At 43.2% G+C, this 17,146-nt stretch overlaps 2 protein-coding genes across 8 annotated transcripts in view; one reads left to right on the top strand and one right to left on the bottom strand.

The window, feature by feature from the left end:
• atg7 (ATG7 autophagy related 7 homolog (S. cerevisiae)) overlaps positions 1 to 9,165 on the top strand; it is a 54,936-nt gene extending 45,771 nt beyond the window's left edge. For 5 of the 6 annotated variants that reach the window (XM_061783781.1, XM_061783782.1, XM_061783783.1 and 2 more), the window contains one exon: positions 8,672 to 9,165. In XM_061783781.1, the coding sequence (XP_061639765.1) occupies positions 8,672 to 8,704 (33 nt within the window). In that variant the 3' untranslated portion in view covers positions 8,705 to 9,165. Of the gene's footprint in view, positions 1 to 847; positions 925 to 8,671 lie in introns of all 6 variants that reach the window. The other variant, XR_009790027.1, reaches the window with a different exon arrangement.
• A 75-nt stretch (positions 9,166 to 9,240) lies between these two features.
• The window catches only part of vgll4b (vestigial-like family member 4b), a 47,350-nt gene continuing 39,444 nt past the window's right edge, over positions 9,241 to 17,146 (bottom strand). For both annotated transcript variants that reach the window (XM_061783788.1, XM_061783787.1), the window contains 3 exons: positions 13,658 to 13,919; positions 13,445 to 13,562; positions 9,241 to 12,600 (listed from right to left, as the gene is read on the bottom strand). In XM_061783788.1, the coding sequence (XP_061639772.1) occupies positions 12,332 to 12,600; positions 13,445 to 13,562; positions 13,658 to 13,919 (649 nt within the window). In that variant the 3' untranslated portion in view covers positions 9,241 to 12,331. The remainder of the gene's footprint in view (positions 12,601 to 13,444; positions 13,563 to 13,657; positions 13,920 to 17,146) is intronic.

The following is a 17,146-nucleotide window of genomic DNA, read 5'->3' as shown; positions in this document are numbered from 1 at the left end:
TAGTCAGAAACCAAAGTGCGTATTGCCGTGCTGACTACGTAATGGATCAGAAGTGCTAAGGTTTAACCCGGTGGTCATGATATTCTTTGGCCCTGCTTCCTCTCTCCACACCCATCTCCTCTTCCTGTCCCAGTGATGAGGTTGTGCACTCCCTTCAGTGTTTCCCCATGAGAGGTCTAATGAGGCCGGGAACAATGAAAACACCGCAGAGACCGCGGACACAATGGCGGAAATGGATGAGTGCTCCTGTCAGGGAGAGACTTTTGTGTGGTTCTCTGTGAGTCAGTCCGGACCAACGGAGCAAAAACTGTTCTTGCAAAAATCGCCATTAATCTGTTCCAGCCCCCCATAAAAAGCCATCAAAAGTATTTGTGACCTTTTTTTTTTTTTAAATAAAAATAGCACTCTACATGATTTTACTTGATAAAAAAACATACAGTAATGCCACGTAGTAATTAAATAGAATGTAAAAAAAAAAAATTAAGTTTATTCATCATGATTCCATGCGTTAATCCATTAAATGGGTCCTTCAGGTATGTGCGTCTTGGCCGCCAAGGGGCAGTATAATAAACGCATATAAACAAAGAAGATTTGTTTTTCGCAGAGGATAAAGAATATATTCCAATGAGTAATGTTATATTATCTATCTAAATGTCTTGCTATGCCTGGTTTTTCACACCGCAACATCCATTATTAGGTTGTTAACCCATGTATGGCATTTTGCATTGGGTATTAGCATTACGCTAGTGGACCTTTGTAAGACAAATTTTAACAAACTGGCATTTAATTTGAAGTGTAAAACCATCCATCCATTTTCTCTCCTTGCTTGTCCTCTTTACGACTGCAGGTAGCTGGAGTTTATCCCAGCTGACTTTTGGCGTGAGAAGCGGGTTAAACCCTCGACTGGTCGGCAGTTATTTGCAGGTGACATGTAGACAACCTATGGACCATTTAGTCTTCAATTAACCTAACATGCATGTTTTGGGAATATGGGTGGAAGTGGTAAACTCCAAATCTTCTAATGGAAGTGGCAATTCGCTGCCTTTCAACAGTCTGCAGTGTGTCTATCTCTAGCCTGACACTACATCTTTATGTGGTTACTTATTATTTATTATTCTGGAATACCAATACCAATGGAAGGGTACTTGATCGGGGGTTTTGTTACCCTTCTCAACTTTTGACGATGGAAACACCACAAAAATATGTATCATACCAAACACAACTGTTGATTGTTGAAAAGAATGGGATAAGCTGCCTGAAACCTTTTTTGTTAAACGCTAGTTTAAATTTTTACCTTTCAGAATCCATTATTAGAATCCATTGTTTGATTCCCGTTTTTGTAGATTATAGTTGTGGTGGATGTTGGGTTTCTGGCCAGTTCTGTTTCAAGGAGACCAACGCTAACTGAACCAATCACACATTGCTGCTTGAAACACCTGCAAAACAAGGCTACATTGTAGCGCACTGAAAGGCCTGAAATCTGCGGGTCATGCACATCAGAGGGCGACCCACCTTTGACCGTCTCAGCCCGTTTTAAACCGTCTCCGACTGCACTGCAGATTCCCATCATACTTCACAGGAATGTCTGAAGGGAGTAGAGGAGGTGGTCAGGCCGCATGAGGTCATCAGCATAGTGGTAGGGCATAGTGTCATGGCAAACTTAACTACCCAAAAAAATACAACCACTGTCACAAAAAAAAAAAAAGATTGACGTGAAAGAGACATCTGAAGATTGACATTGAAAAGTACAAAAATACAATACAGCAGAACTTTGGTTTTCGTATGCTGTAATTTTCATGATTTATTTTCGATGACTTTTTTCATCAAAATATCACAGTTTTCATACAAAGAAACCCACATGACTCGGCCATTCATTCCCCAGAATGCACCATGCCATGCGCTCGTGACTCAGTCTTCCTTTGTTTCTCATCATCATCATGAGCATCATCCGATTCATTCATCCAAAGCATTTCAGAAATTGTATTAAAAGGGTTCAACTGACAGCAAGGCATATTCCACAATGCAAGCTTTTACACAGACAACATCGGCGTAACGTATCGAAAAGTCAAAAGTCAGGGTTTAAAAATAAAAGGGCCATAGAAAGTTTGGCGAAACTGTGGTGTTAAATTAGTGTGCTTTTATTTTGAAGGCCTGACTTTTTACAGAATGTGTTGCACCGATGTTGCCCCAACTTGTGTTGCCGAGCAGACCGGGAGCGTTGTCGTTGCCTTGAGTTAATATTAAAAACATTGTGCAATTTACCTTGCTGTCTGTTGAACCACTTTTTACACAATGTGACAGAAAGTTCAAGTGCCAGTCATCTGAAAAGAAGGCGAGAAACACGATAGAATTCAAGAGAGAACTTGTAGCGAACTACGAAAATGGCTCCTCCATCTCCCATCCTCACCGTCTTCCATACGCCATCGAGAGTCTTGAATTAAGATGGAGGTGATGTTAAATTTTCATTTATTTACTTTATTAGTCCTATTTATTTTACACTGTTTCCTATATGTAACACTATAGTTATTCTCTATGCCTGTGGATATTCTCATTCATCCAGGTCATTTCATTATCACGGCATTGAATCGATTGCAACTGGAGTGTTCTGTTTGTCTGTGAAATGCAATTTTTGTTCGTACTTTTTCGAGTCTGGAACATTAATTGGATTTGAATTATTTGCTATGGGAAATCTTGATTTGGTTTTCGTATAGTTCGGTTTTTGTAAGACTATGGAATGGTTTAATCACAAAAACTGAGGTTCAATGCCTAATTTATTTATCACTGCAATCATTTTTAGTGTCAATGCTTGTTTCATTGTCAATAGATTTAGCAACACTCATTAACTTCATGCTAATTTCTTCTCTTCTACACGGCACTGTTTTGGCTCCATGAAGTCATTCCATAGAGAGAGTCATAAAACACACAAACAGCATATCGAACCCTAAAAATAGTCGTCCATTGTTGCTGTTTCCATATTTCCACACCCCTAATCAAAGCTTTGCCGTAGGCCGCACTGCCCGTTCCGCGTGGCCTGTTATTCTCTCTAAAAGCGATACGCATTGTCGTCATTTTTTCTCATCTGAAACATTTCCAACATGTCAATTAAACGGAAAACTCTGCCCTGCCGTCTTCTCCGTTTCTTTTTCGTCACCAAAAAAAAAAAAAAAAAAAGAAAACCTCCTCCTTCCTTTCTTTCTTTCTTGGTAGGCAGCACAAACCACATCAGTGTGTGTGGCCTGCTAATTGCATATTACATGGAGCCAGTCTCCATGATGAAAGCTCCACTTTGTGCTTTGGTGTCACTTCTAATATGTAAAGCAGATGTGTGTTTAATGGCCGACCGAGCCCATCAGTGGTTATGTAGGAGAGTCGCGGGCCCACCCGGATGTACGCTAAGTCTACTTACTGTAAACCTTGTTGCTCGTTTTTGTTGTACTTAAGTAAAATTTTTGCACTGGGAGTGTTGCGGTACGTGCTGCTGCATTTTGTGCAGACAGCGCAGATTCGATACCCAGCCAGCTTCGCCTTTACTTTTAAGTTGATTTTTTTCTGTAGTTCAATCTAAGTACAGTGTGTGAGTACTTTTGCCACCTGTGGGTTTTGCCGGGAGCTCTGTAAAACTGGCAAGAGTTCAAAGATTCAGCGATGCTTCTTTTCCAGACGTATTATTTGGCCACGAGAGGTCACGACCGCAGCTTCCAGCTAAATGCTCGTGCTTCCGATTCCATCTCAGGATTAAGAGTACCGGGATATCAGCAGCAGCGCAGCTGACGACAAACGCAAACACATTACATGCAGCTTTAGCAGAGAGGCGTCTTTAGCTCACGCCGGGGAGCAGCGATAAGGCCTATTCGTGTTTCAAGATGGCCGCTCGACGGCGGCAGGGCCAATCTCTTTGTAGTTGCTGCCACAGTGTGTGCGCAAGTATATTTGTGTGTGTGTTAGGGGGGGAGGGGGATATTTTTTTCCGCACATTGTTTTTAGGTCCAAAACTATGGAATTAGTGCCAATGTTCGAAGTATTGGAGGCACGGTGGAGGACTAGTTAGAGCGTCTGCCTCACAGTTCTGAGGACCTGGGTTCAATCCCCGGCCCCGCCTGTGTGGAGTTTGCATGTTCTCCCCGTGCCTGCGTGGGTTTTCTCCGGGCACTCCGGTTTCCTCCCAAATCCCCAAAACTTGCATGGTAGGTTAATTGAAGACTCTAAATTGCCCCTAGGTGTGAATGTGAGTGCGGATGGTTGTTTGGTTGTATGTGCCCTGCGATTGGCTGGCAACCAGTTCAGGGTGTACCCCGCCTCCTGCCCGATGATTGCTGGGATAGGCTCCAGCACTCCCGCGACCCTTGTGAGGAGAAGCGGCTCAGAAAATGGATGGATGGATGGATGGATGTTTGAAGTATTAAATAGCTCATTGACAGAAGTAAAACCGTTGCCCCACCAAGCAAGGCATTCATTGCTGTTAGTTAGTTTTCACTTGTTTGTTGTTTTTGTGGTGTTTGTTTTTCACCATATTTGTTGGTTCAGCGAGTTGGTTGTAAATTCCAACTGTAGGGAGGGGGGGAAAAGTATCAGATTATTATTTTTTTTATTTTATTTTTTTTTTTTTTTTACATTTGAATAATTAGCATTGCCAGAATGTGATTGGACAGGAGGCTTAAACAACAATCCCACATGTAGCGGTATGACATGACTTATTGAAGCTCATTTATGTTGTCGTGTGTTCAGGAACAGTATGTGTATGCATTTGAGTGTTTAACAAATATTCCTTTAAAAGTCATTTGATGCTCTTATTTGTTAAACGTGGAGTATTCCGACTCAGCCTTGCTGGCTTCACTTTACTGCGCCTATTCATGTTACGTAAGAAAGCCCCCCTTACCCCACTTCCCCTGTCCTTTATTTTGTTCAAATCACACACACACACACACATACACGGACGAGGGCCGTATGGCGTGCTGGCCGGCCAGCACTAATGTTGTCCTTTGATATGAATTTGTCCTCATTCTCCACACTGCGAGGAAACCTCAGCAGTCTGGAGCTAATCCCGCACGCCGAAAGCACGTCCAAATGATGCCCCGTGCCCGTGTGGCTCAGGCACGCTTCCTTAGATTCTCTGGGGTCGCAGTGTTATGTGCGTCCGTTTTCATGTGCGCAACTAGCCTTCTAAATACTGTGGTGCCTTGAAATACCAGTTGAATCCGTTCTGTGACCATGCTCGCGTCGCAAATCTTTTTCCTTTGAAATGAATGGAAATGCCGTTAATCTGTTCCAGCTTCCCACAAAAACCCAACAAAACACTCTATAATATTTTACTTTATAAAAACAGAAATAACATGATAAAACTAAATATAAAGAATGAAACAGTTTGTGCATCGTTGCTGCTCCTTCTGGTATGCACAACTTGGCCACCAGTGGGGCAGTTTAACACACAAACAAAGAAGAGTTTCACAACTACTGTAAGTGACTCAGTAAACTGCATTAATATTAGTCGTTTTAGTCGGGGATAAAGAATATTTGCCTGAGTATTGCTATATTGTCTCTCTACATCTGTTGCTGCGTCATTTTGTTTAAATACCCGTTTGTTTGAAGCATTGTAACACTGCTACATAGTTGCTACTATTGAGGCCATATATGGCGTTTCGTATCGTGTGGTAGCATTAAGCTAGCGGACTTAAAATTGGCCGACTGACGCCTCGTATCTCGAGTCGGGTCACTCGTATAGCAAGGCACCGCTGCAGCTATTAAGTAGTTAACAGCTGCCACTCGCACATAGACCCACTGACATCACACGTCACCCCACCAGTCCCTGCCTCGTATAAGTCCCTGCATGTCCACAGACCCAAAAATACGTACAGTATGTCCTATACATTTTCTCGAAATTAGTTTTTTTGGCATCTTCAAATACAGTAATCCCTCGTTTACCGTGGGGGTTAGGTTCCGACCCATCCGAAGTAGTTACCACATATCTTTTTGATTATTTATACACCTTTTAAAGCTGTATGAATAAGATGCATGGAATGAGGCCTTCATGTGTGCAATAGTACCGAGTGAGTGTGTTGCATTTGCTAGTCCCCAATGAGCTCTGCACCGGAATCCGCGGCTCAGCGTGTGGAGGTTTGAAGCAGCACTTTCCAAGGAATGCATCATGGATGTGTCAAGTGTGTGTGTGTGTGTGTGTGTGTGTGTGTGTGGAGCATTCCAGGCAGTGTTAGAGGTATGTGAATTACGTCTTACAGAGAGGGAATGCAAAGAATCCGCTGCCACCAGAAGACCACTTTTGTTTACTGACACAGTGCTGCCATGGAGGTTGAGCGTGTGTGTTTGTGTGCATCACATGCTCCTGCCACTTCCTGATAATAAAGCCTTCAGTCATGATTGCAAGTACAGTGGAACCCTTTGAAGTAGAACACAATCTGTTCCTCATTGTAAAAGGGATTTCATAATACATTTTTATTTATTTATTATTCGTGCGGGTGCTCCAGAAAACCAAAAACTCAGAAACCACATTTTCTTTTACACTAGATCTCTGAGGTACAGTAGCTGAAGTTGGAGGTCAAATGGTAGCATGTTTCTTTTCGGCGCTAGAGCAGCCAAAGAATTTTCTTCACACTTAGGCTGACTGAAGATGAAACAAAACTGGACAAAGATAGCCGTGCCAAACTTGTAGCATCATATACACACAAAAAAAAGACGAAGCTATAATTGCTGCCAAAGGGGTATTAACAAAGTATTGAGCAAATGCTGTGAAAAATTAATTAGCGTATTTTCACGACCATAAGGCGCACCGCATTAAAAGGAGCAGTCTCAGTTATGGGGTCTATTTCTGTATTTAACAAATAGATAAGGCGCACCGTATTATTGGGCGCAGGCATGGTAAAACATGTTCGAGTCAGTCTCGTTGCCGTGCGAAAGCTCGAACAAGCATCACAATCCATTCACAAATTGTGGCGTAACTCGACCGGCGCTGCCTCCTAGTATTAGTAAAGCTGTGTTCGCCATCTGTCATCCATCGCTCCCACGCCGCTCGCAACTTCACTTTGAAGGCCCTGTTTACACCGATGTCCAGCGGTTGGAGTTCATTAATCCATTGCTCGAGTTGGTCTTCCAACTCGGGCCACCTCGCCTTGTTTCCGCGGAAACTCAGCTTCGTCTTCTTGACTTGGCGAAGCTCGTTTTCCTGCTTCCTCCACTTGCGAACCATGGATTTGTTGACCTTGAATTCTCTCGCGGCGGCTCGATTCCCATGTTCCTCCGCGTAACTGATAGCTTGCCTTAACCAAAGAGCATTGACGTCCGTATTATTGGGAAGCTTTTATTTTGAAGGTGGCTTTCGCCGCGAGTTGGCGACTTATTACCGTAATGCCTAGTATGAACAAAATTAGGGGCTACTTTACTTTACTTTACTTAAGGCTGGCTTGACCGCAGTCATTTTCGGGGGTCCTTAGCCAAACCGATGTTTTGCACAATGCACATACCGACGCTATATACCTACTGGGGGCGTGCCTTTAGCGTCCTCCTTCACGCGCACCCTTCCCCCTTTATGTCCACATGCTGTACTCAGTCACGTCCGCCTTTCTTCTATATAAACAGCGTGTCGGTAGGAAATGCTCCCAGTCAGTCAAGCGGAGCCCTCATCAAACAACAACATTTATAGGTTTTGGAACTCGGTGCATACATAAGGCGCGCCGCATTATAAGGCGCCCCGTCGATTTTGGAGAAAATGTAAGACTTTTAAGTGCGCCTTTTGGTCGTGAAAATACAGTATTTTAAAATGGTCTTTTAATAAATTTGCAAATAATTTAAATCATATTGTCCTTGGAGAGTTTTTTTGTGTAAAGTTTTGAGGCGGGAAATGAACTTATTCCATTTTAGAATAAGACTGCAAGCCTGCAACATAGTAAAAGGTTGAAAAAGTCCAGCGCTGATGTGAATAGTTTGCAAATGCACTGTAAGCTGAAGTCAAACGCTTGCTTGGTTCTCATTGGCGCTCTTGCTGGCCAAGAATTCAAATGAAGCTTCCTTCTTCATCTGACCTATGATGGCTGAGCTAGCTGTCAAAAGCCATTTCACTTCCGGGTTGTTGTCGGGTCTAGCAGCCAAAGAAGTCAATAAAATTTTCTTCACACTGGGTCGAGCCCAAAATAGCTGAGGTAGCTGAAGTCAGATGGTTGTATGTTTCTAGTCAGCGCTCTAGCAGTGGACCAACTTCATTTATTTATTCCATGACATTTTGAAAATTTGTTTTATCCATCCATCCATTTTCTGAGCCGCTTCTCCTCACTAGGGTCGCGGGCGTGCTGGAGCCTATCCAGCTATCATTGGGCAGGCGGCGGGGTACACCCTGAACTGGTTGCCAGCCAATCGCAGGGCACATACAAACAAACAACCATTCGCACTCACTGTCATGCCTACGGGCAATTTAGAGTCTCCAATTAATGCATGTTTTTGTGATGTGGGAGGAAACCGGAGTGCCCGGAGAAAACCCACGCAGGCACGGGGAGAACATGCAAACTCCACACAGGCGGGGCCGGGGATTGAACCCGGGTCCTCAGAACTGTGAGGCTGACGCTCTAACCAGTCGTCCACCGTGTCGCCAAAATTAGTTTTAAATTCCTTTAAATTTTGTATCATTTTTACATTCCTAATACATGTTTTTGTTTTGTCCCCCCAACAGATTTGGGACATGAGTGACGACGAGAGCATCTGAGGAACCAAAAATCTTGAAAAGAAGTACGTCACAGCCATCACGAATCTGTGTTTCGACTCACTCCGGAAGCCTTTCGAGGTGGAAAGACCAAAACACTCATCTTCTGACAAGTTTCCACCAACTCCACATCCAAACCAATAGTTTAAACTTGAATGTACCACTTCTGGTGTTTTGATTGTGAATCAGTAATATTTACACACTGAATACTCACTTTTTTTCATTCTCTGGAATACATGTCTAAGACAAATGGTGTCCGTTTGTAGTCATCAGCAACCAAATGGTGTGTGTTAATTCTATCATGGATTTATTTTGTGTATATTATTGCTACTTCTGTACTCATCTAATATATTGTACACATCATGGATTTATTTCTCAAAACCTCTTGCATTGGATCTCATTTGATTGTGCTAATATTACAGTTGATCAGTGTGTAATTCATGTCACTAAATATTGGAGCAAAACTTGGTGTCTTTATATCTGCGTGTCTTTGTGCATGCTCATCCATTTTGAGAAAAGTAGCAAAGAGTCAGTCAGGCGGTGATGTAAAAGCACTTTATTGTTCATTGAGGCTACTTTACGTACAAAAAAGGTGGCCTGCCAAAACCTTTTCAGTAGGAGACACAGAGCCACAAATTGTGTGTATATATATATGTATAGTTTTTTTTTTTACATTTGCGAGAGTCATCCTAGCAGTAAACTACATACCACTTGTATAAAAAAAAAAGGGGGGGGGGCGGAACATGTGCTTGGTTGCCGCATCACCCATGTTGATTAAAGACGCAAGAGTGGACGACCAAAAATGCTCACGCAGCACATGAAGAGCAAAACGTTGGATTCCGTTTCAAGATTGTTTGACCAATGGGAATTTTTGGAAGATGTGGATGAAGCAGCCAGAGGAGGTGGTGCTGACCTAGACTTATTGGGGGTGAGTGATGTTTTTTTTAATTAAATAATTGCCCGAAGTAACAATTGTCACTGACAATGTCCAGTGGCTTTGTGTGTGTGTGTTCCTGCACCTTTTTCAAGACAAACAACAAAAAAGATCAACTTTTTCAACAAGGAAAAAAAAATGATTATAATCCGAGGACAGGAAGAACAAACAATTAAATAGCTACATATCATTAACAAATTATTGTTCCTTGAAAAATACCTATGATTTGTTTTCTCTGTACATCCGTTACGCACAGCGTAATGATGGTCTTATTATCAAAAAAATAGTAATAATTTTCCTACTGTGTGTTGTGTTGTAGACAGACAGCCTTCAAACTACAGCATGGCAGTGAAACAAAAGTTTAGCAAGCGGTTGATGTCACGTTTTAGGGCGAACAGAAGCTCAGCTCCTGTGAACGCCTCACCCTCAAGAAACTCCTCCTATCAGGCGGCCATTTTAGTTGTAGTCCTCTTGATGCGACCCCCGAAATCAGAACGGAATGTGTGGTGGCCGCTTCTCGTTGGGAGCGTTTCAACTAAACGGTCCACTTCAGTCCGTTTTTTGTTTGTTTAGGCGGTAGGGTATTTAAATTCAACAAAGAGGAACAACAGCAACAGAAGGCTAGCAGCCACCATTTTGTGTTCTCAAGTCCATTCCCCAGCATCACATGATTCGCCATCAACCAATCAATGGACTGCAGCATAACTCCGCCTCTTTATGGTACACCCTCAACATCAAGCGTGTATCTCGCAATTGCCGTGTTTGGATGAACATAAATACAGAATGTGAAACCTCGCCCCTGGTTTGGAACCATTTCAAACCCTAACTGTTGCTTGAAAGTCTAATTTGAAACTGTAACTATTGTTTGGAGCCTTAACTTGAAACCCTAATTTAAAATTTAACCATTGCTTAAAATGCTAATTTAAAAAAAAATCCTTACCCTGACATGAAACAACAACCTTTGCTTGGAACCCAAATTTAAAACCCTAACCCTGTCTTGAAACCCTAGAAGTTGCTTGAACTCCTAACCTTGACACGAAACCCTAACATAAAACCCAAATCTAAACTTGAAACTCTATCCCTGACCTGAAACCCTAACCTTTGCTTGAAACCCTAATTTAAAACTGCAGCCATGATTTAAAACCCTAAATCTAACTTGTAAAGCCTAATTTAAAACCCTAAGTTCTAAGTCAGTTCAGGTCAAGCTCAAAGTCTTGACCTGAACTTGAAACTAACCAAAGCTTTGAAACCCTCAAAATAAGAAGCCCCAAATTGGAGATACACACTTGTTTTTTTGGCACCCAAACAAAGAAAATTAGTAGTAGTAGTTTCTCATCATTACTCAAAATTTTCAATGTTGTGCACCATACCGTACCGATCTGTACTTGCTTGGCGTCAACTTTAGAGATCCCACCGGGATGTCTGTGAACGACGACGCACATGAGCGCACCACACGCGGCGCCACTGACGGATCAACATCAATGCTTGCTTTTAATTTGGAGTTTTGTTAGCAAAATGTTTAGCAGAGCCTGTCCGCTAGCTCGAGATGTTTGCTAGCACACAGTACAAAAAAATAACACACACGCGGCATGGTAACATCAACGATATAACAACATGGAGTACAACTGATCCAGCAGTGAGTGTATATTGTTGAACATGTGTTACGAGATAACGTCAAAAACAAATAAAAAGGCTAATTAGAAGTCTTTTAAATGCTTCCTAATAGATGCCAGCTATTCAAAATTAAAACAAAACGAAAATACACGCATGGCTAAAAAGCATTCATTAGCAAGTGAAGCGCAGCTGGGATTTTAGGGGCCGGTTGTTGTTCTTTGCGATTAGCATTAGCACGCATCATCATCTGTCCGGCAGCCATTTTGATGGGCACGACCGGAGTGCTTTTGAGGGAAGCCGATGGTGGCGGGAGAAACATCGAACCCTTTCACACTGCTTTGCACGCCAGCGCACGTTGTGTGCTAACGTGTCCGGAGGGCCGGGTACCTGCAGTCAAACCCAATTTGGAACGCTACACCACGCTGGAAAACCCCATTTGAAACCCTAACCCTGACATGATACCCTAATTTGAAATCCTAAACCAGGCTTGAGAGCATAACTTTAAACTATAACCCGAATTAGAAACTCTAACATTGTCTTGACACTAAAACTAACGTGAATTTGAAACCTTAGCCCTGGCATGAAATCCTTACCACACAAATTTGAACCCGTAATATAAAAGCCTCACCTTTGCTTCAAACCCTAACCTGAAACCTGATTTTAAACTAACTTCAAGCCCTAAACCAGGCTCTTGAAACCCCAATCCTGGCCTAAAACCTTATCCCCCACCCCACCCCATTCAATGCAGTTAGCGAGGCTTTGCTACGCAGTGTGAAAGGGGCTCGAGGTTTCTTTGGTTGCACAGTCAGGTGCTTTTTTTCTCTCTCGCTTGTGTCTTTCAGATGCAGAATAGCCAAACGACAGTTCCACAAACAAAACAAAAATAAAAGATCTACAAGAAAAACTGCTTCTTTATGTACAAATAACTACAGAAGACTCGCGAGGACGCCGCGTTCAAGTTCCTCATCATTTCCTTATTGCTCCATTTGTGATTTGTGTTAAGCAGACCAGCAGACTGTGCACTCCCTCAAGGAGGCCTCAAGGTGTCGGGGACCCGTCCCCCGTTGAAAACTCCGTCCCCTTCAGGAGACCAGAGAAGGGGAGTGGTTGTGGTTGATCATGCGGCTGTCGGGCGACGAGTTGGGGCTGCTGGCCGACGACGACGGCGCGCTCTTGTTCTTGATCTGCAGCCAGGTCTCGCCCAGCGCCTTGGTAAAGTGGTCGTCCACCGAGCCCGTAATGGACACAGAGTTGGTGGCCGTCGGCGCCGCCGCCGGTTCGGGCTCCTTGTAGTTTTTGCCCAGGCTGCGGCGGAAGTGCTCCTCGATGACAGGGTCGCATGCCGTGTTGGCTGCGAGGAAAACGCACAGAAAAAACAACATGGAAGCATTTCAAACACCTTGTCCAAAGTCATTTCAACGGGACAAGCTGATTTGCGATACGAGTGATTTGAGTTCAGAGTGTGGTCACGGAATTAATTCAACTCATAAGTCAAGACATCACTTTACCCCTAAAGTCATTCAGAATTGAACCTAATTTTGTTGGGAAAATGTATCTCAAAAGTTACACAAAACTGTTGTCGTTAGTGAGACTGCAGTTCAGCAAGCATCAGACAATAATTCAAGCTTTTCCTTGGTCATTTTTGCCACACTTATTCCAAAAGCTGGCTCAAGAAAATCTGGAATTTTCTAAAGCCGCACAAAACGTCAGAGTGACACAACGTCGTACATGACGTCAGCATTATTCACGAAAGCTCTGTTCAACCACCATCAGAGATTAGTCACAGTTTTTCTTTTTTGAGAGCTAGACAGCTATCGTGGATGGAGCTACGCAAAACATAAGCGTAGCTCAATTCAGTGAACATCAAAAGGATTAGCGGTGCTTTATCACTTTTTTTTTTTTTAACACGTGACAATTTACAAGTTTAAAAATCTGAAGGGTCTGCGAGGGAAATCTTCCTAATGCACTATGATTTATTTATTATTTTGAGGAAATTCAATATTAACAGTGATGAACTATTTTACACTTGCATGACAGGAATGTTAAAATGTTACTAAAATAATTTCTTTTTACTGAACGAATTCTTGTACAGTTAGTTTTATGATTGCCAAATTTTAATCCTGGAACACGCTGTTTCTATTTGGTTGGGAGCACTCCTGTATGGTTAGAGGCAGCGCGTGCGTGCGTGTACTCACTGTGGGCTCTCCTGTAGTTGTTAGTGAGGCTTGAGCAGCCATTGTGGGAGAGTGGGCAGTGTGACAGGTTGCAGTTGCGGTTGTTCGCAGGGGCACATGTTATGACCGAAGGACGATTCTGAAAAGAGAGAGACATATTATGGTTTTATTTTCCCCCCAAAAAAGAGAAACAGAACACATCCACTTCGACAAGCGCCCAGCATCGAGCATCACCTGCTGGCGTTCTGCGACGCCGACCGTGTGAGGCCCGGCGACCAGAGCTGTCGCGCTGTGTCTCTCCGCCATGCCGCTAGTCTTTGTGAGCGCCAGCGGCTGGTCCATGGCGGCTAAACTGGCCAGGTGGTGATGGTGTTGGAGGTGGGCGTGGCTGTACAGGTGGTTGGCGTGGACGCCCAGAGTGCTGGGCACCACCACACGCTCCATAGGACTCCGGGTTTGGTCCTTGGAGGAGCTGCGATAGTCTCCATGAGGTTTCCTGGGTTTAAAAAAAAGAATATGTTATGAGACAAATTTTTTTGCAGGGGCCACATTGTACAGCAGTTATGATTTCCCTCAGTTACCTCATCATATTACATAATCACTGGCGTTGGGCTGAAACGTATGTGCAAATTTGGTCAATTTCATATTTTTTTCACAAATCGATACTAGTGGTCAAGCCCCACAGGGGTATGTTATTTTTATAAATGGTTGACCAATACAAAATGCTGAAAATGACTTGCCCTGTTTGACATTGCAATGTTAATGGATCAACAAACATGGATTTTTTTTGTTTTTGGGGTTACTGAAAAGTGATGGTTGTGGAGATCCACGGTTCCCACTCGACGCCAGTGATATACACAAATGCACCTGTAATTGATTATTACTGTATATACATTTTATTGTGTTCTAGATTGTCTGCCAAAATGAAAAGAACTAACCCAATTAGCAAGAAAAATGAAGTAGACACACTATTTGGTCAAGTGGGCCACCTAAAGTGAAACATGGGACAGATCTTGCCGCCCCCGGGCCTGGAATTTGACATATAGTTTTAGAGTAATGCATATTCAACATAGAATTTATCTGTCCCATCTTTTTTTGGAATGTGTTGCAGGCATCAAATTCAAAATGAGCCAATATTTGCCAAAAAAAACAAGTTCATCAGTTTGAACATTTGAACAAATAGATTGTCTTGGTGGTGTATTCAATTGAATATAAGTTGAAAAGGATTTGTAAATCATTGTTTTCTGTTTTACACAACATCCCAACTACATTGGAATTGTGATTTCTAAAAGACGCTAGTGTTTTCTGTGGTTTAAGATGTTCTTCATGAACTGAGATTATTTTGACGTCGTCGTCTGTACATGACACTTTTCCAAAACGCAGAGGTCGTTGCAAATGTACGACGAGTTTGACTTGCACTGGAATGGTTATGCCTTATATTGCATGTGTTTGCTCGCACTCGAACAGGTAGCAATTATGTTGTTGAGTGAGTCAAATGCAGTCTGCTTCAGTCTGCGTGTGTGTGTGTTCAGTTCTGTATAACACCCTTCCTCTAGCTCCACTTACCTCCTACAATTTGAGGCCCCGCGAAGGGATCGAGTCAGTGTAATCGCTTTTACCCATCTCTTTTACTCCCCCGCCACACTCACATGAATACAGCTGGGGAAAACTCATCAAAATGGAGCTCAATCCATCTAAACACATGTTGATAAACTAGAACAGAAAAAAATGCCTCTTCATTCAGAAGTAGACACTGCGCCACTGAGCCATTTCCACAGTTATTATGTCAACACTGAATGAGAGCACCGCCATTCAACTAGCACAATGGTGAAAATGCAAGACCCTTTTATAAAAAAAAAAAAAAGTTTAAAATGCTTGGATGCGAATGGTAATGCTTGTAGGGGCATGTGACCAAGCAACCTGACGGCTGGCTCAAGCATTGAGAGTCCACAACAGCACCTAACCACAAATAAATCCGCACACACACACACAAAACCGAGTGAGGACAGAGGAAGAGCTAAGGAGACGTGGGGGCCTGGGGGGCTCTCTGTGTGAATGGTCCAGGCCTCTACTACAAGAAAGACTTGTTTCCTTTGTTTGTGCCCAAAGCTTACATGAGCAAAGGGGCTCAAACCCCCCAACCCCCCACCCCTTTTTTTTGCTTTGTCTTCCTTGTTCTTTTACCGTCTGCTGCAAACATCCTGTGAGATTTGGCAGCGTTCCTTTAAACCGCCAACCCACACACACACAAAAGCAAAACATCGGGTTGCCATTTTCTTGCTCTGAAGTTCCATCACATAAAAACTGGATCAACATAATAACTAGAGAATGCAGTTCCCTCAGAAGTTGCATGTGAACGCTGTCATTCACCCTAAATGCCAAGTTAAAAATGTCACTGCACTAAAACACTTAATAGGTTGATTCTAGAGCCCATGCATACAGTATGAGAGTGACTGACTGGACGTTCATGCTGCCTTTCCACTACAACTGCGAAAAACAAGACCTGTTAACCAAGACCTACGATGGGGGAAAACGAGGGTCTCCTCTACTGACTTTGTCACAGCCAGGAGACTAATTTCAATTCAAAAGTAGACTGAGTGAAGCACTGCAACCAAATGGAGACTGTAGAGTACAATATTCCTGCGTCCATAGCAACAGCGTGAGCTAACAGTGTCCATCCTAAAATGTTACAATAACAATTCTGCTCATTTGGTATGTTTTTGGAAAGCTTGGAAATCCTGACAGTACCTAGTTTTGCCAATGAAAAAGTGTTAGAGACGACAGACATGTCGAGTCAAGTGGGTACCGTGCAGTGGAAAAGGGGCATTAAGTCGATACCATGGCATTATTGCTTTGATGATGGTTCTACAAACAAGACAACAGCAAGCCTGTGCTGAACGATTCTTTTGTGTTTTACGCTGGTGGTCAGTAAACCGAGGAGGCCACCCATCCCGCCGACTACCACCTGAGTGTTTGGGTTCTTGCCCATTTCAATGACTGCCAAAACACAAGCATGGTCATACCACCAAACCAGAGCGGCCCGGTTGCAGTTGCCAGAGAACAGAACCAATCAACGGCGGAGCATTCAAATCCTCCACCAGCCCTGACACACACTGGACTTGATTCTGTGCCATCAGGCAACCAAAAAACCCACCTGCTTGTTACCCGTGCCAGCTGGTCGGACTACACAATCAAACTTGCTTGAAGAAGCCTTCTTTTGTTTATACATTTTTATTTTGCATCTGTGGTCTCACAGAATTTAGTTTGGGTTGACTTGTGAAAATGAGGACCATGTGACTGGAATCGGAGCACATCACATGACGAGCAGACGTCCATTTGAATCTATTTTACAAGGATATGGCTTATGTGTAGCCGGGCATTAGTGGTGGGCGGCTGTGGCCTGCGCTCACAGGAGGATCCCTTCATTCTAAATCCGGAGCCCAGCCCTCCACCTAAAACGCATGAACGATACAGTTCCATATGACTACTGTACTTTATTCCAGCCCCGAACTGTCTTGTCATTAAGTGCTTCCTTTTAAGCGACGCCTGTCTTCACGTCAACCTCGGAGAGTGTGATCGTGTGGCTGTGAATGACTTGTGTTGTGAATTAAGCGAGTCCAAGACATACAAGATATTAAAATTGAACGTCTTTCATTTGCTTTTGTGTTACTAGGTTTTCACAATAGGGCTGAGCAGCAGCTACTGTGGAGTTGGTATGAGACT

The sequence above is a fragment of the Phyllopteryx taeniolatus genome, chromosome 9, assembly GCF_024500385.1.
Source record: "Phyllopteryx taeniolatus isolate TA_2022b chromosome 9, UOR_Ptae_1.2, whole genome shotgun sequence".
Lineage (NCBI taxonomy): Eukaryota > Metazoa > Chordata > Actinopteri > Syngnathiformes > Syngnathidae > Phyllopteryx > Phyllopteryx taeniolatus.
This window is presented reverse-complemented; position numbering and strand designations above follow the sequence as displayed.